At 39.5% G+C, this 25,980-nt stretch overlaps 1 protein-coding gene across 5 annotated transcripts; it reads left to right on the plus strand.

Moving 5' to 3' along the window:
- Nucleotides 1-227: 227 nt before the first annotated feature.
- On the plus strand, nucleotides 228-25,317 carry ZC3H14 (zinc finger CCCH-type containing 14). Of its 5 annotated transcripts, none has more exons than XM_051620273.1 (17): nucleotides 228-371; nucleotides 1,194-1,236; nucleotides 4,284-4,398; nucleotides 7,357-7,397; nucleotides 7,767-7,962; nucleotides 8,313-8,733; nucleotides 10,604-10,764; nucleotides 11,567-11,667; nucleotides 14,302-14,457; nucleotides 15,677-15,751; nucleotides 16,205-16,361; nucleotides 18,102-18,325; nucleotides 21,152-21,272; nucleotides 22,164-22,300; nucleotides 23,304-23,395; nucleotides 24,291-24,397; nucleotides 25,036-25,317. In XM_051620273.1, the coding sequence occupies exons 1-17, from the start codon at nucleotides 336-338 to the stop codon at nucleotides 25,040-25,042; spliced, it is 2,190 nt and encodes a 729-aa protein (XP_051476233.1). In that variant the 5' UTR covers nucleotides 228-335; the 3' UTR covers nucleotides 25,043-25,317. The 5 variants fall into 5 exon arrangements, with proteins under 5 accessions (XP_051476233.1, XP_051476234.1, XP_051476236.1 ...); XM_051620274.1 differs by having other exon boundaries at nucleotides 23,307-23,395; XM_051620276.1 differs by having other exon boundaries at nucleotides 8,313-8,481.
- Nucleotides 25,318-25,980: the final 663 nt, after the last annotated feature.

Consider the following 25,980-nt stretch of genomic DNA (forward strand, 5'->3'; position numbering starts at 1 on the left):
GAGGGACAGCAGGGTCGGCTGAGGCACCTTCCACTTCTACCTTAGCGCCCGGTCGCCTGCCTTGGGACCGCCTCCCTGGCTGTGGGGACCTGCCTGCGGGCCGGGCGGAGCGGGGCCGGGGCCGGAGCGCGGCCGGGGCCGGAGCGGGGCCGGAGCGGGGCGGCCGGCGCGGAGGCCCCGCGGCTGCCCGGCAGGGGGCGCCGCAGGAGGAGGCCGCGCACTGCCCGGCGCGGCGCTTCAGAGCCGGCGCGGCCTGCAGCGGGAGCCGAGCCGGGAGCCCGCGGCGGGAGGCGAGGGGACGCGGCGCGGCGGGAAGGGACCGCGGCTGCACCGCCATGGAGATCGGCACCGAGATCAGCCGCAAGATCCGGGTGAGAGAGAAGCAGCCGAGCCGCTCCCTCTCCACCCCCGCCGGTGGGGCGCAGGCCCGGCCGCTGGCTGAGGCGGGGCTGGCGGGGAGGCCGCGGGCCCCGCGCCGTCGAGCCCCCTGTCCCCGCCGGACGGAAGCGGCGGGGTGAGCCCGCGGCCGGGCCGGGGTGACGTCGAGCTCTCGGCAGCGTGCGGCCTTCGGCCTCGGGGCTCCCCAGGGAGGGATGCGAGCAGGAGGGTCGCTGTTTTGGGAAGGGGAGTCACGGTCGCACTGCACTCCGGAGGGCAGCTGCCCTCCCTGCCCCGGAGCGGCCCGCCTGGGCCCAGGCCCGGCACCGGGGGCTGCTCGGGAGAGGGAGTAGCTGTATCCGGGCGTTGTGGTGTAAGCCCCCGTTACCGCCAGGGCTTGCCAGCAGTTTGCACTCAGCAGATGAAAATCCTGACAGTCTTTTTCTTGTTGAGACGGGAATGACCATTTATCAAACCATCCGGGGTTCGTTTTCTTTGCACCTTATGAGCCCGGATGGTCCCTACTTGAAGAGGGTCAGCTGGGACTTGGTGGTTGTCTGGTGGAGCCAGGAACTGGTGTATATAGGAAATAACGGTGAAGAGTTTGAGTTTCCTGGTAGTTCTTGCTATACTGCTTTCAATCCCTCACTGTTAAATTGTTTCTTATCACGAGCACTGGAGAAGAGGAAAAGTAACATGATAAAACCAACGTGTTCAAACAGTTAATGAGAAACACTTCACTAAGCTTCACACCACTTTGCAGTTAGAAACACTTTGTTGCTCCATCCCTTAAATGCTATTTCATTATTTTTTAGGGTGCTATAAAAGGAAAGTTGCAGGAGCTGGGTGCTTATGTTGGTAAGTTTTGTCATGTGTTTAGCAATCTTCTTTAGCTTCATTGTTGTTAGATAGGTAATAGAGCAGCATACTTACTTATGTTACTGCATACAGAGGTGTTAAATATGAGATGAATTATCTGAAATGCTGGACTAGTATGAAAGTAAAAGACTTACTTCACAAAATACGTGTAGTCTAAGCGTAAGAGGAAGCAATACGTGAGCATTCATGTGAAGAGCTAAAAGGAAATATCTGAGGTGGCTAACAGCAGTATCCCCTTTCAAGGAGAAATGGTGAGCTCTGATAGAAAAATGAACAGTGATGTGTCTGTGAATGCTTAAGAAAGTTTCTTTGAAGCACAAGGAGAAACATACAAAGCAGGATCCTTGCAAATATAGAAGCAGTTACTTCTGACCACTCTGAGATGGAGTCAGTCTTTCTTGGACATCTTTTCAATAGCCTTTTGAGTTCAGGGAGAAACATTTGTCAGAATTAGGAGAAAGGATAATAATGTAAGACAGAGGTAGGCTGAATTAGGAGGTAGAAAGGCCATATGAGAAATGTTATGTTGGACAAATCTGCAAAATGCAAAATCTTGACTGTTAAGGGAAAAACTATGAGCGATGTTAGGCTAATGTTGATGAAACATAAGTAACTGAGCCAGTTGCTGACACTATCCCACTTCTGGATAGGGAAGAGGGATATGAGCAGTGCCAATTCTGTGTTTGGTTGGTTTTTTTCCGAAATTCAGGATTAAAAGGATATTGCACTTAATTTTTTACAGCAATAAAAGCTAATACCACAGTGTTCTGTTGGAAGCAGGATATCTCAGTCTTGCACCTGCCTTGTTGTCTGTGATACTTCTTGGGCTTCAGGTGAAGGAGTGGAATTGAGAGCATAGCTCAGAGATCATGTGAGTTGCAGGATCAAGTTCAAAGTTTGTAGTTTGGTCTTGAATTCATAGTATGTCCTGTTTAAAGGGGGCCATTGTGTTTATGGAATCAAAATGTATTGACTCCCTAGAAGGGAGTTACCTATGAGCTGAAGTTCTGAAGTCAGCAGTTGCCAAGGAGCTGTGTTTAGAGTTTTTTCCTTGTAAGGTTGTCTCTTCACCTTCTGAAAAGTGGTGATGGTAGATCTACCAGAGGCTGGTAGAATGCTAGTAATCTTTGATTCCAGCTATGACCAATTATTCTATGTTTGTCCCTCCTGTTTCCTGTATTCAGAAGGCCGTTCCCAAGATCAGCATATAATGTCTGCCCTTTCTTCTCAGTCAGCTTCTGAACTTAAATAACTTTGTATTCTTTATTGCAAAGTCTGACTTCCCTTGTCCTCTTTTTTGTTATTAAACCACTGTTTCCAAATTTATGTGATTTTTCAGGTTTCTTTTCTTGACTAGAGTACTTTGGACAGCTTCCCAAGGAATGTTTTTCAAAGACTCTCTATTTCTTCTTTTAGGTAACTGGTAAAAATCGGGTCTCCTTCATTCTAGCCTCTGTGAGCAAGAATTTGTTTCTTTCTGTAACTGCTAGTGCTTTTATTTTAAAAAGTCTTGTAATAGAAGACATATTGAAGTTTATTTGTTGTGTAGAACTTACAAAGGAAAAAAAATGTCTGAAGCAAAATAGTTAAATATTAATAAATTATCAAAATTTTCAAAATGCTGTAGTTTTGCATAAAATTGAAGTTGGCACCAGTCAGCACGGTCACTGAGAGGAGCGGTTTGTTTTTTTCTTTCTTTCCTTCCTCTTGTACTGTTACATGTAATTGTGCTTACTCATGTTTTGATCTGTATCTATCATATGTTGAACCATCTGAGGAGCTGATCAGTTTAAAAGTACCTTGAGCAAAAAATAAAAGTAATTCTAATTTCCTAGATCTGAGTATCCATCCATCTAGTGCAACTTTTAGTTCACATGAAAAAAGAACACAACCCAAAATAAAGTTTGGGTCTAAGCTACGGGTGTGTTACATGGAATGCAGGTGCAATGTATGAATGTTGTGTTAGTCTAGGATGCAGATGAATTATTTACAGGGTGCTTAGAAAAAGGCTATTCCTGTGATTTACATTTTGATTTCTATTTAAAATATTTCATTTTTTATGTCTTTTTCATGTTATGTACAGAATTAACTTGATGAAATAAGTACTGCAGGTTTAGGGTCTTGGTTCAAATTCACAATTTGAAGTGGATTTCCCACCTATCTTTACCTGTTGTTTTGTTCATGTCATTCAGTGGCATTGCAGACCATGACGTGTTTGATTACGTTACATTGAAGTATGTGCTCAAAAAGCATACCTAATGTCCTGGAACAACAAATCACCATGCAGTCCTCCAGAGTAGATGAGAGCTAGGCCAAAAAAAAAGTCAAATACTAAACTCTATTGCCATACTGAATTAAAGTCCGATTCCAAGCACCTTTCTATTCACTCTGATAAGTAGACGTACCCGGTGTAGACAGTCCAGCAGGGGAATGGATTTCTCACTGTGTATGAAACTGCATACGTTAGGGAGATAGAGAATCAGACTCTTGGCATTGTTGCTATTTTACTTGTGTTGTGGTTTTTTTTAAGCCCTTATATTCTTGGGTTTTATAGATCGAAAATATGGAAGTTAATACAGTTTTGATTTATTGAGTGCACAAAACAGAAAGGGATATTTATCTGTTTGGTCTTTGTAACTAAAAGACATTTTACAAGGATAAGGTGCTATAGTTGGCAATATTTGAAGTGATGAAAATGGTAGATGATTGTCAGTGTCCAAGTAAAAGGCTATAGACAGCAAAATGGCATTCTTTTATGTTGTATCTTTTGTGTTTATTTGCTCACATTTAAAGTACTGTTATTTTCTGCTTAGGCTCTTGTGTAGTTGATGATCTTTTTTATTCCACACTTGTAGCTGAAACTTGAACCTCAGAGGAAATGAAAGTTGTATTAATTTGTTTACTTTACACTCTGCCTGAAGAGTAGTAAACAAACAAACAATAAATCTGGTGACATGTTTAAGGATGTTTGCTATATCTTTAATGTTTTATTATACTTTAAACCAACATATTTCTCTTTCTTTTAGATGAAGAGCTCCCTGATTATATCATGGTTATGGTGGCCAATAAGAAGAGTCAGGAGCAGATGACAGAAGATCTTTCCCTTTTCCTTGGAAACAATACTGTCAGGTTTACTGTCTGGTATGTTTGTTAGCTACTTTTCACTCTTCTTACCAGTAACCAGGACTTTCTACAAGTGAAACCTGAGAATTTTACTTATCTTCCCATTGTAGAATCACATTAATAAAAACTTTTACTTTGTGACTCTAATAAGTGAATTATTTTTAGTCTGTCAACTGTTAGGCTCTTTTAGTGATAATTAAGTGACAAAGAACTGGAGAGCTTATATTCTCTGTTTGCTTGTAAATGCAGTAGGATTTTTTAATGAAGTGTGAAACGCTCAGGTAAGTGCTGGCTGTGTCTTGACTTAAAAACATTATTTCTGCGAAACCCACTGTGACCATGAGATTGTTATTGACTGTAGTTAGATCTAAAATAGTTCTTCAAGGACAAACTTCTTTGCTTTTAGGCTAATGGTGCTTCAGATGGCTGTTGTGCATGGGCATTATGGACAGAGGAGCAGTCATTCTGTGTTCTGTCTTTGACAAGTCTTGCCACCAAGTTCTTAGGTAGTACCATGCCTCAGGCTGTTGATTAGCGCCACCCAGCTCTACAGAACAAAAGTAGAACCCCAGAATTATTGTGAGCAGGACAAATTAACAACAGGGAAACTCTTTTCAAAGCTTCGGACAATGTGGATTAATTTATGCTATGCTTCATGACAGCCTTAGCCATTATAATATTTCTCATGCATTTTCTAATACCGAATTTGGCTTACAGTGTACTCCTTTCATTAACTCCATGTTTCAGACTATCCAAATAGATGCTTCACTCCTGAGATTTTTCTTGCTTTCAGAGTTGTGTATTTTTTCTATTTAATCTTATTCTGAGTCTAACCTAACATAGTTTTAAGGAATGTTATTTTGGTTTGTATGGATTCCAGTATACTACTTTTTTTCTGCTTTTTGAGTTTGTTTCCTGGGAAATTTTCATACTGACTGGTTATGTTTGCTTTCAGTATTACTTCTACATGATTAGTCAAGTTCCTCTTTATTTGGTTAGGCACTTTTATGCCATTAAATAGCAGATAGGGACATTTTATAATTTTGTTATGTTATGAAACCATAGATATTGACAAAAAATGAAAATTAGTTCCAGGTATTACAGTTTACTGTATTAATTGTTTAAATCAATGGATTTCCATGTGACAGTGTTACTTGTATGGATATAATTTGAGTTTGCTTTCAAATTTTTCATTTTTTTCCTGGTATTTGTCAAAAATATAAGGAATCCAGTTAGGCATGCACCCCTTTTTTAAGAGTACACAGACTGCCTAGGAAAAGTTGGCTTTCGCTGTATCAGTAAGTCATGCAATTATCTTTCCCATAGTAGTTTTGGGTATCAGGAAGATTAGCAAGGTTCACAAGTTGATGGGGGTAACTCCAGAACTAGGGTTTTGACCGAATACTGATATACAGTAAGAAATAACACAATAATATATAGCATATAACACTTCTATGACATTGTAAATGAAGCTAAAACTTTTCTGAAAAAAAAAAAAAGAGGATAAGAGAAAGCAAATTTCAGCAGGGAAGAGAAATCAATATTTTTTTAAAAATCTATTTAGAGCTGGTTATCAACTACATGTAGATACTCTTGCCTCCTGCTGGTTTTGCCACCTGCTGAAATTCCAAATGGAATGACTCTTCTATTCTCAATTCAATTGTAGAAAGTCAATTTCAGAGTGCTTTACCAGGTAATCAGGTAGGTGTTGGTGAAAAGAATGATAGAAGAGAAGACAAGATGAAACTGCTGTAATAAGCTGTAAGAGAACTGGTGCAAAAAACTTAAATAACATTGTAGTTGAAAGTTTGATAAGCTTTTTCTTCTTTTAAAGGTGACCTGGAATGTTTATATTCTTAAGCATTGGGTCTCTGGCTGAATGCAATACTCGACAAGATCTCCTTTCCTTAGTTTCTCTCCGTAGCTGGTAATTAAGGATCATATAGCAAAAGTTTTAACAGCAGTTGTATGGCAGGCTTGGTAATCCTGCTGGTTGGCCAAAGCTTCTTCCTCTGAACCAAGTGTCAGGTCACAGTTACCCAGAGGTCAGTCTGAAAACTGATAGGCATCAGCAGAGCTCAGCTGACAGCACTTTTAAGAGTGTTCTAGTGAAAACTCACAAGGAGGTTTGAGAAGTCTTACTTATACTCACATGCAGTTTTACTTTTATCAGTTTTCAGTGTTCTTGTCCCTAACTCCTTTCTAATACTCAGTCAAAATTATGCCTATGAACAGGTTTTAATTCCAAGTAGGATATGCATTTAAGTGTTGGGATTTCCCCCCCTCCCCCCCTTGTTTTCACTGTATTGTGTATTTATTTTAAAAAAACAGCATTATTTTAATAGACTTTTGGTTGTATTTATTGCTTTAGCTCGGTGCCTTTTTCACAGGCAAATGGCAAATTTGGTACCTCACTGAAAAGTTGTTCACCAACATGTCTCAAAGAATATTGTTGGTATATACAAAGCTTGCTGGAAGAATCCCAAGCGTGTTAAGTGCTGTGAATTGTATATGATTTAGGTTTGTATTAACAATTACGTGTAATGTTGTTGTGTAATTAAAATTTTGTATATGAAGTAAAATCTTCAGCTATGCTAGAGGCTTCTAACAGGTTTTTTGAATCATTCCTTTTGAAGACACTTCACTCACACCATTGATTGTAGTGAAACAGTGCAAAATACTGGCTTTAATTATGTAAACCAATTAAATGCTAAAAGTAGCTGATGTGATGAATACCCTACCTGTGTGTATGAAGACTCACTGGAAACAAGATACTTCAAGTCTCCCTTTTTAGGTTAAGCATTTTAAGCATACGTCAGTTGATGGAAGGTGAAGTCTTAGACAAATTAGATTCTTGTTATGAAGGGGAAAAGGCAGTTGGTTTCTGAAATATTATTATTATGAATTTAAGGGTTTTTTTTAATTTATTTCTCCTTATTCTCTTTTGCTTCCTTTCCTTTCCCCCATCTATTTCAGGCTTCATGGGGTTTTGGATAAGCTGCGATCTGTGACTACTGGTAAGTAAGAAAATTAATTTTGAGAAAAAGTGGGTTTATCTTTTCTCTGTAGTGTTGCCTGTCTTATGAGTTTCAAAAGAAGAGCTTAGCTGACGTGTTTTGTTAATTCTGACTGTTTTGTTATTTTTCAATGTATATGTTTTTTTGGGTCCTGACTCTTTAGAAAGTTGCTTCATATTTTGAGATAAAGAATTTATTTCCAAGTCCTGAATTCATTTCTGGGTGTTTCTTGCTTACGTTTTCAGCTGAAACAGTTTCTTGTGTTTTTAGATCTGCACAATGTCTTGTTTGCAGTTTCTTAGCTACGTTTACCACAAAATCTGTATTGCTGTGCTTTGACGTAAAAATGAAAGGTACCTGTCTCCACAGAACCAACTAGTGTAAAATCTTCAGAATCTAATATCTTTGAGAGCAACCCTCCTTCCAGCAAAAGCAGTTCATGTGTGAGTGATGAGAGGAGACGTGAGGATATCGTGCCACCTCTTGCGGTTTCCAGCACTCGGACTGAAAGAAATGACTCAAGAGTTTCAACTAGCTCACAGGAACAAAGGAACACTGCTTCACGGTAAAGCTTCTGGTTACTAACACAGAGTAAGACATTAGTGGTTGTGTGACTGTAGTAGGGATTCTGAAGAGCACAAATACTTGGAAAGGTCAAAGCAGATTTGAAGAGTAAAGCATTGCTACAATTTGTTGCATAAAAAATGTTAAATCAGGAATTAAATTCCATTTCTTCAAGCAACAAATGGGCTTAGTCTAATGAACCAAACTAAAAATAGTCATCAGTGTGTTAGATTTGTGTAAACAGTAATAACTTAATGATTCTTCCCTGCTGGCTTTGTTTAAAGGCAGTTTGCATTTTCTAGAACTTTATTTGCAGATGAGTTAATAGTTGGCAATGTCTTATTTTACCAGGCAGTCTTGTGAAGACGGTTCTGTATCCCGCTTAACATCTACAGTCAAGCCTTTGAGGGAATTGTCACCTTCAGAAGCTGTAATTGACATTAAACCTGAACCAGATGACCTAATTGATGAAGACCTAAACTTCGTGCAGGAGAATCCTTTGTCAAGGAAGAAACCAATTGTAACTGTAACTTACGGTTCTTCTCGTCCTTCTGCTGAAATCTACCGACCACCAGCTAGCAGGAGTGCAGATGGCCACACACATGTGCCCAGATTGTCACAGCAGGGCAACTTGCAGGGGAGCCGGCAGTTAGACACGCAAAACTGCAGGTCTTTGGAAACAGGCCAGCCGTGCAATCCAGAAGCACTTGGCAGCTTAGGAGAGAGTTACAGACCCACCTCCAAACTTAGTGCTGAGAAAGTAGGCAGTGAGGTTAGTACAGTCTTAACTATTGCAGTATTTTACACTTGCTAGGAACCTAAATTGCTGTGCACACTTCCTGTAAAATCTTGACATCAGAGAAACCAAATTACTTGTGTCACTGATAGCAGTAGGTTTGGGATTTCATTCCTTGAATCCACTGATAAAAAAAGAGACTGAGTAGTTTAACATCATCACCTGAGAGGTTGCTGCATCTCAAGAGTTAATTAGCTTGCACATCTTCATGCCATATTGAGTTGGAGTAATGGATTAGAACTTCGTTATGATTCACATGATGAATCAGAAATACTAATTCTGATCTCTGGAGTGTTGGAACATAATATTCTATATTATATTCCATAAGTGCAATATAAATCTCCAGCTTGACACAGTTCTGTAAATATATATGTATTTTTGGACGCTGTTTATTCATACGTATGCTAGAAATACGTTAGTCTCTGAAGTTTAGGTAAGTTGCTTATTAGGAATATTATTACCACGCTGTTTAGAACCATGGCATTTAAAAACTCTTCGGGATGGGTGTTGTCCAAGAACAAACAGAAAGGTGATTGCTGCCCTACATATTTTGGAGGCCAGACGAAGCCAGTCAGGCTGATAGTTTTAAGACTATCTGTATGAATCAGTTAAGAGCCCTTTGGGAGAGGAATGGAGACCATCAAGGCTGCTAAGGTTGTAATAAAGCAGGAATTTTACATGCCTTGTATTCCAAGCGCCATCTGTGCTATTGCTTATATAGTTCTCTGTCTTTGCTACTACTTAGTTCTTTATAAAGGACAATAAATTTTATTTTGAAATCTAGAATACTTTTCAAAGATAAGTGCTGATATCTGGTTTTTAAGATGGGGAAGCGAGAATGAGAATATACTGAGGATACAGTGATTTGTTTAAGGCTGTACCTAATTTGTTGATGAATGTCAGTCATACCTCTCCTTTGAAATGTTAGAAAACTAACTAACTGTACTTGTGATAATTTTATTCTGTAACTATTTAATGAATAATGTCCACAGGACTGCTATTTGAGGAGTGTTTCTTAGAATTCTGGACCTCTGCTGTATTCTGCCTTAGGCAAGTTCTTGTGCTTTGGGAAGTTTTACTTTTAAAGAACATTATTTCTGTAGTTTTTTGTTCGGTATGAATCCTCTGTATTGATGTAGTGCAGATCCATCTTCTCTGAGGATATAGGATCATTTAAAGGGTAGTGTGTACAAACCAGGCATCCAGGTGCCTTGTTGTGCTCCTGTGTAAGTCAGTGCTGAGTGATGGTTCCTACAGGAATTACTGTTGTGTACTTTCTCCTGTGCTTTCACACAGCCTAGCATATAGATTTGTCATACCACATGCACTGTAGTGGTGGTGGGTGGCTGTGTCAGAACAGGAACCTTGCACTGCCTAAGCTGGACCATCCTGGCTCTGCTTAGCTATTAGCATTCTTTGGAATATATAACCTTGGTAGAAATGAATCCTTACACTAACCTGAAATTAGAGTTGATAAAGTGGAAAAAGAAATTCATAGTGATTTCACTTTTCTCCATCAGATTTTCAACAGGTGCATCTTGAAGGGTAGTATGAATTTCTTTGGAAAATCCTGCTTTTTCTGTTGGATAAATTGTCTGTACTTCAGACTTTCTTCTAAATGTTTTTACAGTTACATTTTCAATGAGACATTTCAGTGTAAATATGTCTGATGTTCATATTCTCTAGTGCTGTCACTAGTTTCTGCAGACAGTACCATAGTCTTAGGCTCATGCAACATGAATGGAAGTTCTCCATCTTCTGGATATAGGTAGAATTGCAGTATTTGCTGGCTTATTAATACATTTTTATGCTAATTGAATTGTTTTGGCTGCTCTGTTTGCTGTAGGAAGAAGGCTCCAGGAAGAGACGGTTGCCTGTTGTAAGCTCAGTAGTAAAAGTTAAAAAGTTCTGTAATGATGGGGAAGATGAGGAAGAGGAGGAAGACTATGGATTGCGAACAGGAGGCATCTCCAGCAGTGTGTCTGTACCTGCAAAGCCAGAAAGAAGGTACTTAAGATCTGAGTGGTTTCCAGAATGAATTTAATGAACAAAATCTTTGAAAGTGGAAGCTGGGGGAAACTGTTTGTAGTTTTGTGGGTGAAATGCCTGTTTATAACACCTTTTTTCCTCTGATTTTGTAACTTGTTTCTATTATTGTGCATAAACTGCAATGGAATGTGAAATTCTACACTATTTGGGAAAAGTTTACTGGCAAAAGAACATTAATGTTGGCATGTTTCAGACCAGATATTTAATGTGGTAAAATAATTTTCCAGGAGTTTTAATTACTTTGTTTTTATTTCAGGATTAGTTTTCAAACCAAATATCACTTAAGGTGATTTTAACTTTTCAGAAGACCTGAGAAGTTTTGCCTTTTTTTCTGCTACCTAATTCTGTCTGTGTGTCAGTCAAAGTACATCAGTGGTTTGTATCTGATTTTCAACAATACGAGGTAGAACATTGCTAGTGCCAGCACAAATGCAGCAAAAGGCATGTGAGGGGCAGAGGTGGGAAGAAATGAATGGCAGAGTTTGTGCCTTTCAGATGCATCATTATTTTACAGTACTTTATGCTGAGAGGTGAATTCATGCCTCTGGACTTCCATTTTTGAGAGCATTTTGTGGATCCCTGTTCACTTGGAGAATAGATTAACAAGCTGAAAACAAATATAGATAGAGTGATTTTAGATGATGATTTTTTCCATCAGTATTATGCATAACTGTGGTAACCTGTTGAAATACCTGTGGTTAACGTGGATACCCTTGCTGTTGCAATTAATGTATAATTAATTATTTTTTGTCTCCCTTAGACCTTCATTGCCACCTTCAAAACAGGCCAATAAGAATTTAATACTGAAAGCAATCTCTGAAGCACAGGAATCAGTTACAAAAACAACCAATTATTCCACTGGTAATTAGCTTTATTTTTGGTTGTGCTAAGCTATATTTCCTCTGTTTTATAAATCCAAGCTAAAGATAGCACTTAGAGCTGAAACAGTGTTAAATAACTCATGTCAGTCATACAGATAAGGGACTTCTCATGTCCTGTGAACATTACATTAATCTTCAGTGATGAATTATGAAAGCACAAACAAGAGAAAAGAGTTGTTTAAAATTATCAGTCAAGATAGTAAGTCTTTAAAGTGCACAGAGACAAAACGGACATGCCAGAAGTTTTCTGAAGTTAATAATTGCCAAGGATAAAGTGTTGAGGATTAGGCAGGTTGTTTGATCTAACTGGTAGCTCTTTTTTCCCTTTCTGCACTCTTTTCCTTCTGAGAGATGAGGAGACAAAAGCCAAACAACAAACAGTGAAAATGTACTGGATATAGGTAATAGAAGTGCAAAATGACAAACAACGTAGTGATTGATAACTCAGCACAGGCTGTCTCTAAACAGGAGGGCTGCAAATTTAGTTCAGTGGTTTTAGGTATCGAGTTGCAGTTCATACAGCAACTGTGCAGCTGCCTCTCTCTAGGCATTCAGTTCTCCTAACTAGGAGAGACTTCTGCTGAAAAAGGGCAAATCCAGCTGTTACCTCATGTGCTTTCATTTAATTGGGTGCTCATAATTCGAGCGTTGTTAGCAGGAAGCATTGCACATTGCCAGGAAAGGGAACATTGACTAAACTACCTAAACCATGACTTTTATCCCATGTGGTGCAAGACTGAAAGCTATCCAAAATCTCTTTCCTACTCTCTCTCAAAACCTGCAAACTAACTGTAAGAAACACATATGATCATTGTGATCTTCATTCCTGCTTTCTTGTTTACTTGTATTTTCAAGGTTGCACAGATGCTGATAAGTAGATCTAAAGGCATTAGATGTGTATGGAGTTTTCTCTGTTCAAAGGCTCTTGAATTGGAGCTCTCTGCGCATGTTAGGAGTGGAATATAGTGAGTTGGTTTTAGAACAGAATAAATTGTATGGATAACTAGTAAAGATCATTGCCAAACTTAGAATTGAAGAAAAATTAACTAAGAATAGCTCTAGTAAAGTACTGAATTGCTTTACTACTTAAAGTATATTTCATACAGTAACTTGAGCTTCTAAAAGAAAATTATGCTTCTTCATTAATGGCAAGTAATGTAAGTGCCTCCCAAGCATCAAGAGCTTGTCTTCATTCTAGATGGTAAGCAGGATGAGCAGTTTGTTAAGAAAATAAGTAGGAGCACTGATTCTCCTGAGTTCTGGTACCAGTTATCCAGCAAGGAGTGTTTATGGTGGGGAAAAAAGGCAACACAGGGAACAGTTCTTTGAAGTGATGCAGGAGGCTCTTTACTGTGTGCATAGCAAAATGGCAGGAAATAGAACATAGCCAGAACATTTAAAAAATAATTAAAGATGCTCATTTTTAAGAGTGGTGATCATGTAGTTAGGTTTACCAACATGAGAATATTTCAGTTGAGAGACCAGAAAACACCACTTTGTGGTTTAATACATAGGTGATTTCTGAATTTTATATGAAGTATCATGCAGGCTCTTCCACTTCAGAGGCAATATTTCATATTTTTTTAAGGTATTTTGAATGGAACACGGCACTCAGCTAATTTGACATACATAGGCAAAACAAACTGGTAAGATTGTAAAGGATCAATCCAGTACTGAGCAGTATCTTCTAGTTGTGTGTGTCAGAAGCTGAGTGCTGATGTGATGTTCAGCCAAGGGAGGAATATGGTTAGCTTTTCACAGCCAGTTCTGATGGTCTTAGCAGAAGCCAAGTAAAGAAGTCAACCTGCTACCCTACTACCCCCAAATTACATACAACTACCTGAAAGGAGACCTGCAACTGCTTGAAATGAGGTTGTAGTGAGGTGGGTGTCGGTCTCTTTTCCCAAGTAGCAAGTGATAGAACGAGAGGAAATGGCCTCACGTTGTGCCAGGGAGGGTTTAGATTGGATATGAGAAGAAATTTCTTCACTGAAAGGATTGTCAGGCACTGGAACAGGCTGCCCAGGGAAGTGGTGCAGTCACCATCCTTGGCGGCATTTAAAAGATGTTCAGATGTGGTGTTTAAGAAAGTGGTTTAGTGGTGCAGGTAGCAGTGTTAGGTTTTGGACTCAATTATCTTAAGGGTTTATTCCAAGCAGTGTGATCCTATGATTCTGCTGTCATGGAGTTTAAATTCCGTTTGTAAGCACCTTAGCATAGGGTAGCTGGCACCATCTGAAAAGTACACCTTGATAATCCTTGATTGTTGCTATGAAGGGTGGAGTGAAAAGTGATTTCAGTATCGTAAGGAAGTACCAAATTATGTGTAGAAGTGGATGAATTAATACTTTGCTGATGTCACTCTGATCCTTGTCATGCTGTTTTGTCTTACAGATAGCTGTTCTGAGGTGCCACTCAGTGCTTTATGCACATGCATGAGTGTGCTTTCAGATTAAGAATTTCACAGGTAGCTAAAAATTATTTTTATGGAGACAGATGCTTGGGATTTATTTTGTTTGTGTAGGAATTTATTAGAGTTATTTTAGCACTATATGTAAAAATAATATTATTGTATCATTTGGTAAATTATTTGACATTGTCTCCTTACTAAAAGTTCCACAGAAACAGACTGTTCCAGTTGCACCAAGAACTCGAATTAGCCCGGAAGAATGTAATTTAGAAGTAATTCATGTGCAAAACAGACTGCCTGCTCTGAGTTCTCAGCTTCCAGTAGAAGAGCCAAAGGAACAGGCAGCTGAAGGAATTCAAGGTCAGCTGATAATGCTCTTTAAAAATGTGTACCAGGGAATGTCATTTTACAACAGGCTGATCAGAGAAAATAGATGCTTTTAATTTTTAAGTCAGCATCAAAAACTATGAGTGGAAATGCCCAGAAAACCAAAAAGCTTTCTGAAGTATTAAAAGATTCATTCTGACATATTCTTACCACACGAATAGGTCTAATGCTTTATAATTTTGTGTAAATATTGGAGTACTGTATTTGCTGTTACAGGACAGCTGATACTAGAATAACTGTGTGAACAGTGAGCTTTGTTTTTCTTCTCTTATGAAACTCCTGAAGGAAAATGGCATAACATTTAAAGGCAATCCAAGTATCTTTCCAGCATGAGTTTTGTTACAAAGAAATATGTGCATGTCTGTATTTGTAAGTAATGAGGAATCATAGAAATAACTCAGTGGAAAAATACTTGTATAAGAAGTAGTTAGTTTACTCTTGCCCAGTGTTTAAATATTTAGATTGTTGGGTAAAATTTGGTTTGAGTTAAGAGATTTGTTACATCAGCTCACAGTCATTGTTAAGGAATAGTAAACATTTTGTTATAAAAAATACCTTTCAGTCTCTTATTTTTCATATAGATGTATTTGGAATCTTTCTGCCAGCATAAAATAGTGGAAATTATATCTGTAAAGTATATAAGAAGAAGCTTTATCAGTCTTTAAGTTAATGTACAGAATATATGCTAAATATTTTTGCTTTTTTGCCATGGAAACAGTAATAGCATCTTGCTTAGGAAACCTACAGAAAGCAAGTCAAATGTAGAACAGTGCTATTCTGCTTCATTTCACCTCTACTAGGAAGACCAGAAAGTAGTCCCTCATTGTTAGCAGCTTTTCTGTGAGTGTATTCTCTGAAGAGAGTCAATACTTGCACAAATGAGGAGGAAGAACTTGGTCATTCTAAGTTGCCTCACACTCGGACCTGGTTAATACTGAGCACTGCTTGTGGGCAATACTAGAGTCTTCCACTAGTTAGATTTTGCCCTGCTATCTGGCTGGAGAAAGCTTGCTGTTTCTGAAACAATGAGAAGGGGGTTTGGAACAATGAGATGGCTTCTTTTTGTTAGAAATGTGGAAGTTTCAGTTTTGTTTTTTTTTAATATCAAAGAATTAGAAGAATATTCTTCAGGTCTTTATAGTTTTGTTTTGTCATGCAGTAAAATATGCTTATAATTACTGGTTTTTTTCAGGAGTTGAACAAAAGGAACTCTCTTCTCGGCTCCAGATTGATCCTGCCATCGATGATACATTACAAGTGACTCAAGGTTAAGTCTTGTGATCTTTTATTCCTAAAAAAAAATGGCTGGTTTTCAAATTGAACACTACTGGTCAGTGAATATTAAAATACAACTTCCAAATTTGCAAATAACTGTACTGATTTCTAATGGTTTCTAATTTCTACATCTCTAAGCAGTAAAAGCGTTACATCAGTAAATGTTCAAAGCCTAAGAGTTTTTGGGGAGGTGTGGACCCCCTTCAATGCTGTTTCAGCATAGCCATTCCAGTAGCAAATATTTGTGGTCTGGCCTATGCCTCCTGTTCATCAACTTATGTGGAATAAGCAAGGAAGTAAAGATTTTTCTGGAAGCTACTAGTAAGAAATTAAAACAAAATAATATTAGCTTATTGACCATGTAAATTAAAAAATACGCTGTAAGTTAAGAATACATCTACAACCTTATTTTTCTTTTTTCTGCTTAATTTTTATCCCAATTCAGATTACTATGATGCAGAATCTATGGTCCATACAGACACTAGGTCATTTATCCTGAAGAAGCCCAGGTTATCTGAGGAAGTAGTGCCACAGAATCAACAATTGGGAAGGAGGGCTACAGAGGCAATACGAGTACTCTCAGGACGTCTAATACAGACAAGGTAAAAAGTTAGTACTTTTAGGACTGCTGTTAGTCACAGTGTTTGTTTGTGGTTTAGATGGAATCATTCAGTCATACTTGTGCTTTGTCAGTGTGACATCATAGAAAATGGACTGACATTGAATAGGAGGGGAAAAAAGCAGAGGAAAAAAAACGCCCAGCAATCCTAAATGGAAGAAAGTTCCCAGGGTCACCTGTAGCTTGAGCATGTCTTTGATTTACAAGAAGGAAGAAGAAGGAATAGAAAAGTACTGCTCTTTCTTGTCATAGCTGTTCTGATATCTTGGTGAAGTAATAATTTTCCTTAAATTGCCTTTAGTTTTACATGTTTCACACTGAGATGACGTTTTTAAAGAAATGTCTTTTAACACAATATTGAGTGTGGTGGGTCCTGGGCTCTCAGTTCTGGAGGCAGAACAGCAGGTTCCGATGCAGGTTGCTCAGTACCTGACACCCAACGAACGGTGAAGTGGCATGTGGGACAAGTCTTAAGGCTCCTTCCTGGTGAGTTAGGCCAAGAGAATTTTAAAGTTCACATCAGCTTTAAATGATGCTTTGTAGATGTTTTTTTATTTCCCCAAAGGAACGATGGCCAGTGCACAGTCATATTCTTAACTTGTTAAAGGCCTTGATAGTTCCTGCTACCAAATAGTTTTTTTGTCTCTTACCTGGTAGAGTTAAAAACCACTCAGAACAATGTGACGTACTTCATCACTGAGGCTGCTGTGTTTGAGAAAGTGTTAATGTTTCCTTTCCATGAGTGGATTTAAACATCCTGTGTTAATTAAAAATAAAACCAACAGTGAATGAACAGCCCCAAAAGGATAAACTTGCAATGTCACAGTTGTAAACTGTGATTGTGCTTCAGGAGAGTGGTAGGTTTTTGCACTTGAATAGATCAATTTCTGACTGCTTGAACTTGAAAGTTCTGGCTAGTAATGTTTTAAATTTGTGGTGTTTTTTTTCTTTTTTCTTAAAGGTGTTCTGCACTGTAGTTCCTTTTAGCCTAATTCCGTAGAGAAGCAAAGTTTATAATGTGACTGTCAAAGTGAGAGCTCCATAGTGCTTTTCCAAATATTTAGAATCACATGCCATTCAGGAAATCCTTTTGGTGACATGGGTGGGACAGTGGAAGAGTGGAGAGAAGTTATGCATTCCCTGTTTTTCTACTCCCTCTTTTATCCGCGTTGACAACTCACAGATACAGGAGAGTGAGCTATACTGATCTTTCCATCAGGCTGAGCATCAAAAGTTCATAGTGTCAGTATTTCAATTCTCTCTTCCTAGTCCTAAAAACTTTTACACCTGCTGTTTCATAATGCACTATTCAGTATTTTTGAGGAGGTGCCTGTTTTCTCTGTTAAAAGATTTGTGATTCCAAGAATAGTATTCAACTTAAAATTGTAAATTTATCAAAAGATTAATCACTTTTCTTTATTTAGCTGTGTGTGTAAGTGAGCTTTCATGTCTATCTGTTGAGCAGAATGCAACAAATGGAAATGCACTGTCAAATTCTCTGTTGCATGCCACTGAAAGCTGTATTTCTTCTTAGTGCTTCAGAGAGACTTAAGAAGGCAGGCTGTTAATTGGAGTATATTATTAGTAGTGCTAAAAGAAGGTTTGTTACTGTGTGACTCTCCACAGATTAGCTTGTACTACTTTTAGCTACTAGTGCAGCTCACTTTCACTTAAACCTCTGGAGTCTGAATATCTATTTTTATTATATTTCTTTGTTTGATAGAGACCAGCTTGCACAGCCAGAGAAACCTGCTAGTCCCAAGTTTATTGTCACACTGGATGGCGTGCCCAGTCCACCAGGATACCTTTCTGATCAAGAAGAGGAAGATATGTGTGTAACTGAAGGATTAAAGCCCATCACCCAGAATATGTGTGCTGGCAAAGGGTTAAAAGGCCTTCGAGCACAGCAGATGCAGATTGTAACCAGACAGCTAGAGAGCTGTGATGGTAATTATGCTTACCAACAGGAGCTAAGATTAATGTGGTGGTTTGATTGTGGGTAGACCTCTTTAATAGATCATTCTTAAGAAATCAAAGTAATGGTGTTTATTCTTCAAATCAGAACATTCTTTAGGCAAATGACATGTGGTTGTTTGGTGGGGCCATATCTTTAGAAGCCTTTATTTTTATAAACTAGAACAATATCAGAGTACTGCCCTTGCAAATGTGTGCTTTTACTAGTAGAGTCTCTTTTGTACTCCTTACAGAAGCTCTTTGGTGCAGAAGAGTGTTGCTAGTACAGTTATATCTGTGTTAGGGTTGCTTATTTGATGAGCTGTGTTAGCCAGAAGCAGCACAAGCGTGCACCCAGAACCAGGTCAGTGTGGAAGGGCTTTGTGCAGGCAGTGGGGTTGATGGTAGAACAGCATCATTGGGCTTCAGCGCATTGCAGGGCAGTGGCAGAATGAGGCTGAGGATGGAATGAACCATGGAGCAAGTGTGTCACTAAGTAAGGTTAGAGAGGTAAGTTTAGCAGTCCTGGAAGGCTTCGAAAATCCGGAGGTTTAGATAGATTTGGGAAAATAAGACAATAGTGAAGGTATATGTTTTTTTGCCTGAATTTGCAGAATGAGATTTTAGAAATAATATTAAATAGCAGAAACTCAAAGTCCCATGTTCCTGTAAGTAGTAAAGGTATTGGATGTTTCCGTTTGGACTTCCTTAAAATACTTTTGGATTAGAGCCTGGGTTCAGGTAACACAAGTGAATGCGGTATCTGAGCAAAGTACATGAAAGTGTGTCCCCCTGTACTCATAGAATCATAGAATCCTAGGGGTTGGAAGGGACCTCGAAAGATCATCTAGTCCAACCCCCCTGCCAGAGCAGGGTCACCTAGAGTACATCACACAGGAAGGCGTCCAGGCAGGTTTTGAATGTCTCCAGAGAAGGAGACTCCACAACCTCTCTGGGCAGCCTGTTCCAGTGCTCTGTCACTCTCACAGTAAAAAAAAATTTTCTGATATTCACCTTAAACCTCCTATGCTCCAATTTGTATCCATTACTCCTTGTCCTATCACTGGTCATCACTGAAAAAAGCTTAACTCCATCTTCTTCACACTCACCCTTTATGTATTTGTAAACATTGATGAGGTCACCCCTCAGTCTCCTTTTCTCCAAACTAAAGAGACCCAGCTCCCTCAGAATAGAGGGGGAGGAGAACCTCTCTTGACCTACTAACCACACCCTTTCTAATACACCCCAGGATGCCATTGGCCTTCTTAGCCACAAGGGCACACTGCTGGCTCATGGTCATCCTCCTGTCTACCAGGACCCCCAGGTCTCTTTCACCTACACTGCTCTCTAGCAGGTCAGCCCCCAACCTGTACATGACATTTTTCTTCCCCAAATGCAAAACTCTACACTTGCCCTTGTTAAACTTCATCAGGTTTTTCCCTGCCCAAGTCTCCAGCCTGTCTAAGTCCCTCTGAATGGCAGCACAACCTTCTGGTGTGTCAGCCACTCCTCCCAGCTTGGTGTCAGCAGCAAACTTGCTGAGGGTACATTCTGTATCCTCATCCAGGTCGTTGATGAAGATGTTGAACAACACCGGTCCCAGTACCGACCCCTGAGGGACTCCACTAGTCACAGGCCTCCAACTAGATTTTGCCCCATTGACTACAACTCTCTGACTTCTTCCTTTCAACCAGTTCTTGATCCACCTCACTGCCTGATCATCAAACCCATACTTGATCAACTTATCTACAAGGATGCTGTGGGAGACGGTGTCAAATGCTTTACTGAAATCAAGATAGACCACATCCACCGCTCTACCATCATCTATCCACCTAGTAATTTCCTCATAGAAGGCTATGAGGTTAGTCAAACATGACTTATCCTTGGTAAAACCATGTTGACTGCTCTTGATGACCCCCATCTCCTTGATATGTCTAGAGATAGTGCCAAGGACAAGTTGTTCCATCACCTTTCCAGGGATGGAGGTGAGGCTGACCGGTCTATAGTTACCCGGGTCCTCCTTCTTGCCCTTCTTGTAGACTGGAGTGACATTTGCTATCCTCCAGTCCTCAGGCACCTCTCCTGTTACCCATGACTTACTGAAGATGATGGAGAGTGGTGCAGCAATGACCTCCGCCAGCTCCCTCAGCACCCTTGGATGCATTCCATCTGGACCCATCAATTTATGGATGTCCAGATTACTCAACTGATCCCTAACCCAATCCTCATCTACCTGGGCAAACTCCTCCTTTATCTTGACTTCTACTGAGGCTATATGAAACTGGGGCTCATGGGGAATACTAATAAATTGTATCTGATTCATGTAAAAATTGGTTACTTTATCTCTTGAAATCATTGTCTAGAGCCAAAAACACCCTGCAGAAAGTAAGTATAGCTGTTACTCACAGATGGCTCAGCAGAAGTTGTAACTAAGGTTCAGTTGAAGAAGTCTTGTCTTGTCTGATCAGTGTCTGGCCTCTTTGACTTTCACACCTCAGTTTGGATTTGTGAAGAAAATTAAATTATTTTGCTTGTAAACAGTGCAAGTTTGATCTTTTATCACCAAAGGGCAGCTGTCACTCCAGTATTACTTTTTTCCAAAACTCATAGTTTTGGAAATTTTCTTCAGACAATATGGTTGTACATACATTTTTACTTGTCATGACTGTTTTGATCCATAGGGGCTTGTTGAGAAGGGGGTTAAAAGGAGAGAATAAGAAATATTATGAAATTCAGTTATGCTGTATTGTGTATGCCAAATTCCATATAGAATGATAAAGGTCCCATCTTGGTATTTTACCTTTCTTCTTTACTTCCTAGTGGATATGGAAGAGTTAAATGTGCTGCAAAAACAGGAGAAGGTGCTTGAGCGCTGCAAGTACTGGCCTGCCTGTAAAAATGGAGATGAATGCGTGTACCATCACCCCACACTGCCTTGCAAGTGAGTAGTGGAAAGCTCCTCCTCTTGACCTGTTATTTTGATTTCAGTGCTACAAATTTCCCTTCTCTGTTAGTAAATATTCCAAGGCAGTGTCAGTTCGTAAGGGTAGGAATCACAGCTTGATTCTCACACTGTAATTTCTTCTGTTTTCCTGCCATCTACTATGTGTCAGAAAACAGGGATGTTTTTCATAAGCAGAGTCACAGCTGTGCTTATGCAGATGAAACAGGCTGGTGTTTTTGTGGTGCTTGGAGATGTAGGAATTGGTGTCTTCTTCAAGTAAGAGGCACTGTTTTGTTAGCTGTCAAAATACTTTTGAACATGTTAGGGTACTTTTGCATGGTAATGCAGTATTTTTCTTTTATTTGAAAGCAAAGGCTAACTCTTGAACATGTGCTGTACCTTTGCCTTCTCTTCCACAAGCAGCAACAGTCTAGAAAAAGAAATTATTTTTTGCAATAAATATTACCAGATGGGGTTACTTAATGAATTTTCTTTTAAAATCTGACATAACTAAATTAAAAGTAACGCTTTCTCTTCAGTAAATGAACCATATTACTTGTAAGTTCTGTGCCTCTGTGCCTTTCCTGCTCTGCACACTAAGAATAGTGCATCTTGGCGTGCAACAAGTATCTTGCTACCAAACTCCACTGAGTGTGAGGTAGTTGGATGATTTACTGCTTGCAAAGTATGTCCCAGGGAACATGAACGCAGATCTCTGTGTGCAGCTCATACACCAGACCTGCCTGCTTTGCTTTCGAAGTAACTAACACACGTGCACAAGCCCTGTTGTAGTTGTGGCTTTCTGTGGTATTTTGGCTTTTGTGTGCAACAGCTGCTTGGGGATTTTGCTCTGAGCGTGGGCTTATCACTTCATTTCTCTTCCCACAGAGTTTTTCCTAACTGCAAATTTGCTGATAAATGCTTGTTCATCCATCCAAACTGTAAATACGATGCAAAGTGCACAAAGCCAGACTGTCCTTACACTCATGCCAGTCGACGAACCCCCCATCCGTCTCCTAAACCAGGTGAGCACCTCTTGTTTTTCTGATCTTTTTAAATGAAAGTGCTGAAGGGAAAACAGTGTATTTGGAAGCAGAAATTGACTGTGGTGAAAATAATTTTTTTTCTTGATTTAACTTAATTTTTCAAGTCTTAATGCTAGATGAATAATAATAATAATAGAGTGTTACCACAAAAACAGTTACCAGAAAAATCCCTGAACCCTCCTATGCAGGAGTCCATAAGAAATCTAGGCAAGGCCAAAGTGTGAGTCTTGCACAAGTCTCCTGTCTTCTGGGGGGGTTAGCCAGCACTGCAGTTCTACTCACATTTGTTTCTTAAATTGGTTACATGTATTGAAAAAAAAGGTTTCTGTCTTTGCAAGAACATTTTTTTCCTTTAATGACACTGTAGGAGTTAACTTTATGTAATGAGGAGATGACTTTCAGGGATGAGGTTACTCAGTGGAGGCAATAGCTGTGTTTGGATTATGGGTTGGTATTCCTGAGCCTTTGAGCAGTGCCAAGGTGGAGGGCCTTCACTCCACTGAAGTCATGATCTTTAGGAAGTGGTTCAGCCCTTAGTCATAGTACGATGCAGTTTTGTTACTTTGCCAGAAGGCAGAGCACAATGTGCTTACCTCCTGTATCATTTCCAGCAGCTCCTGTGTATTCTTGGAAAGTCACTTCCTGCACTTTTCAACTCCAACAGGCTTGCTGCTCTCTTCATTTAACATGCATGTCTCTGTCTACCAGACTCTCTGCTTCATTTGTTGGAAGCTTAGCCGGGACCATGGTACCCTCTGTCCTGAAATTATGAACTGAGACTGACTGCCCGACAGGCTTGTTCTGCCCCAGGATGGGATCCACACAGGGCATTCTGATGTGCTTCCTGTATTTCTTGCAGAATTTGGTGTATTATAAAAATCACTTTCTTGCAGAAGGATTGATATATTTAAGTTTGTGCAGAACTATATGAAAAACAGTTTATTCTGATTCAGGCTGACTTCCTGTTCTTTTCTACTTTTAGCAGCACTACCTACACCATCTGTATCCCTCAGTCCACTGTGCAAGTTTTTTCCTGCTTGTAAGAAAATGGAATGTCCATTTTATCACCCAAAAGTAAGGCTTATCTCCTATCTCTGCCCTTCCTTTCTAGAAAGACACTACTGTGGGTCAGGAAATGTCAGTAGCAGTTCACACTTTTTGCTTTTACTTTTCATATTGTATCTTCAGCTCAGAAACAGAATATGCAAAACCAGTGACTTAAAAAAGCTGGAAAAAATACTTCGGAAATAAGTCTTCCTACCATATGTTTCTGGGGAGTTCCAATAGGCAGACAGCCACAGCACTTGTCAAAAATCTGCCCAGCCAGGATGCTGGGGGCAAAGGAGGAGGACATCTTGTAGCCTGTCTGGAAGGAATATGTGTCAGACTTTTGACTCTTCATTCCGATGTGCTGCAATATGCAAGAACATTAAAGATTGTCTAGTTACCCTGCAATATATGAATGTAATTTATATAGTACAAGAGTTTATGCCTCAGTACTTCTATTCTGGGAATCATGGTACTGCATATTCTTATGCCAGCAAGTTTAGTGCTTTTTTGAGCCCTAACTGCTGAAATGCACTGGGTCCCCAAGACTCTGTTCCCAGATATTATTAGCCAGATCCTCTGGCTTTTCCTCTGTTGTTCAGATAATAATGCATCATGCTCCTACCTTGTATGCACAAATCAACTGAAATGAAACTCTGAATCTTTAAAAGCAGAGGAACCTTCCACCTCTCAGGGCAGTGGCAGTTTTGGAGCATCCAGCTCTTGATGGGTAATTTTGACAAAAGGATTTCCTTCTGTCGCTGGGCTGAAGTGATTGCACTAGGTCAGATAGCTGTTGATTGAGTTCTGTCTCAGGTCATAGAGTAATGCAGATTTGCATGCAGCGTGTTCTAGGTTAGCTCGTTCAGGAGTTCAGCCAGCCAGACTGGAGTAGCCTCTTCTGAAATGCTTTCATTTTTAGCATTGCAGATTTAATACCCAGTGTACAAGACCAGACTGCACTTTTTACCACCCAACTATTGCTGTACCTCCACGCCACGCCTTGAAATGGACTCGAACTCAGACCAGGTGAGGTGCTTCTTATTCTGTTTTATTTTTCTTAGGTAGGTTTAGAGTGTATGTTGTGACTTATGTCACAAATATAACTTTACTCACAGGAGTAATGTGTATGTGTGGGATGAACAGTGAAGGTCAAATGAAGAAAGATACCTGTTACAGACATCTTTGTTTTAAAGAGAGCTCTGTACTGATTGTTGATTGTTTTTAGTAGCATAAACTAGTGTGATGCAACCCTGAAAAACAAGTGCCTTGCAGGTAGAATATGGCAGAGCCACTGGAATCCTGACCTGGACATGTTGTGTTTAAGGAGGTTTATTTGAATAAAGTTGAAAATCCAACATCAGCTCTTCTTTACTGTGTATTATCTTGTGTCCAACCTGTCTAGTCTGCAAAATGTTCATATGTTTCTGGCAGAACAGTTAATTCCTGCCATCTATCCCTGATTTCATAAAGTGGTAGCAAACTTCTCAAAGCTGCAGTCATTGGTCTGTGTTAAAGACTGTCAAATCACTTGAGTCTTTCACCCCAACTGCTCTCATCTGCAAAGATCTTAATCATTACAGGGGTAGGATGCATCAGTTCTCAAATCACCTTCAAGGACTGGTAGGATTGCTACTGAGGTGAATTGTTTTTCTCTCTCCCCTCAGTGAATGATCATGATACAGCTCGGGACTGAACTTTGCCTCCTTCAGACAGCAGCAGAAAGGAAGATGAACCACCAGGGGCACAGGATGTTAGAAAAATTAATGCATTTTGAACTTTTAATATACATTGTTTTCATAAAATGAGGTTGATTGCATATTTGAAATGTCTCTAATTTTCCAAGTTTGTAAGTTTGAGCAATTTTACATTTTTTTTACACTGTAAGAAGAAGATGTCTGTGTAAGAAAAGATTTACTTTGAATTCCATTAAAAACTTTCAAAGCACATGTTGTGTTCTATTGGGTGCTGTTTCTTGATTAAGATTTGGTGTGCTGAAGAAGTGTATTACCAGAAGGTCTTAGAAAGGTTATTCCTGTATATACTTTTTGTTCAGCAGAGGTTTGGTGCAGCACATACAGCTGCACTTGTGTCCTTGCAAGTCGTGACTGATCTCTTCAGCCATGGGGAAAAAAACTGTGTGACTGGTTTGTATTTTTTCCATGTAATAGTCATCATAGCCCTGACACTTTCTCAAATGGGAAAAAAACAAAGACAAGGGAACGGAAATACTTCATAAGCACGTAAAATAAAACAGCGAATGGTACTGTGCTCCATTTTAAAAAAAACAACCCTACAAAATTAAATACCACTTCACTTGAAAATAAATGGTTTCAGATGTTTCTGTTTACAGCAGGAAGACAGAAAGTACCTCTCTGAGTCTCATTCCAAAGAATCTCTTTTTCTTCCAGTACACCTGACTACTGGGCATACTTTGTGATCATCTCATTTGAGAAAGTTCCTGTGACTTACATTGCAAATAAAATTCTCAGACGGTGACCATAAATACATTTAAGCAGTATTATAATGATGAAAAGTGTTGAGCAGTAACATAAATGCACTTTTTTATTAAATCTTTATATCTTTTGGGGAACTACATTTTCACAAAAATA

The sequence above is a fragment of the Apus apus genome, chromosome 5, assembly GCF_020740795.1.
Source record: "Apus apus isolate bApuApu2 chromosome 5, bApuApu2.pri.cur, whole genome shotgun sequence".
NCBI lineage: Eukaryota > Metazoa > Chordata > Aves > Apodiformes > Apodidae > Apus > Apus apus.

Coding starts and splice junctions, on each gene's coding strand:
- ZC3H14 (XM_051620273.1), top strand. CDS start 336: ATGGAGATCGGCACCGAGATCAGCCGCAAGATCCGG. Junction 14,458..15,676: donor GGCAGCTGAAGGAATTCAAG/GTCAGCTGATAA, acceptor GGTTTTTTTCAG/GAGTTGAACAAAAGGAACTC. Junction 23,396..24,290: donor GTCCATTTTATCACCCAAAA/GTAAGGCTTATC, acceptor TTTCATTTTTAG/CATTGCAGATTTAATACCCA.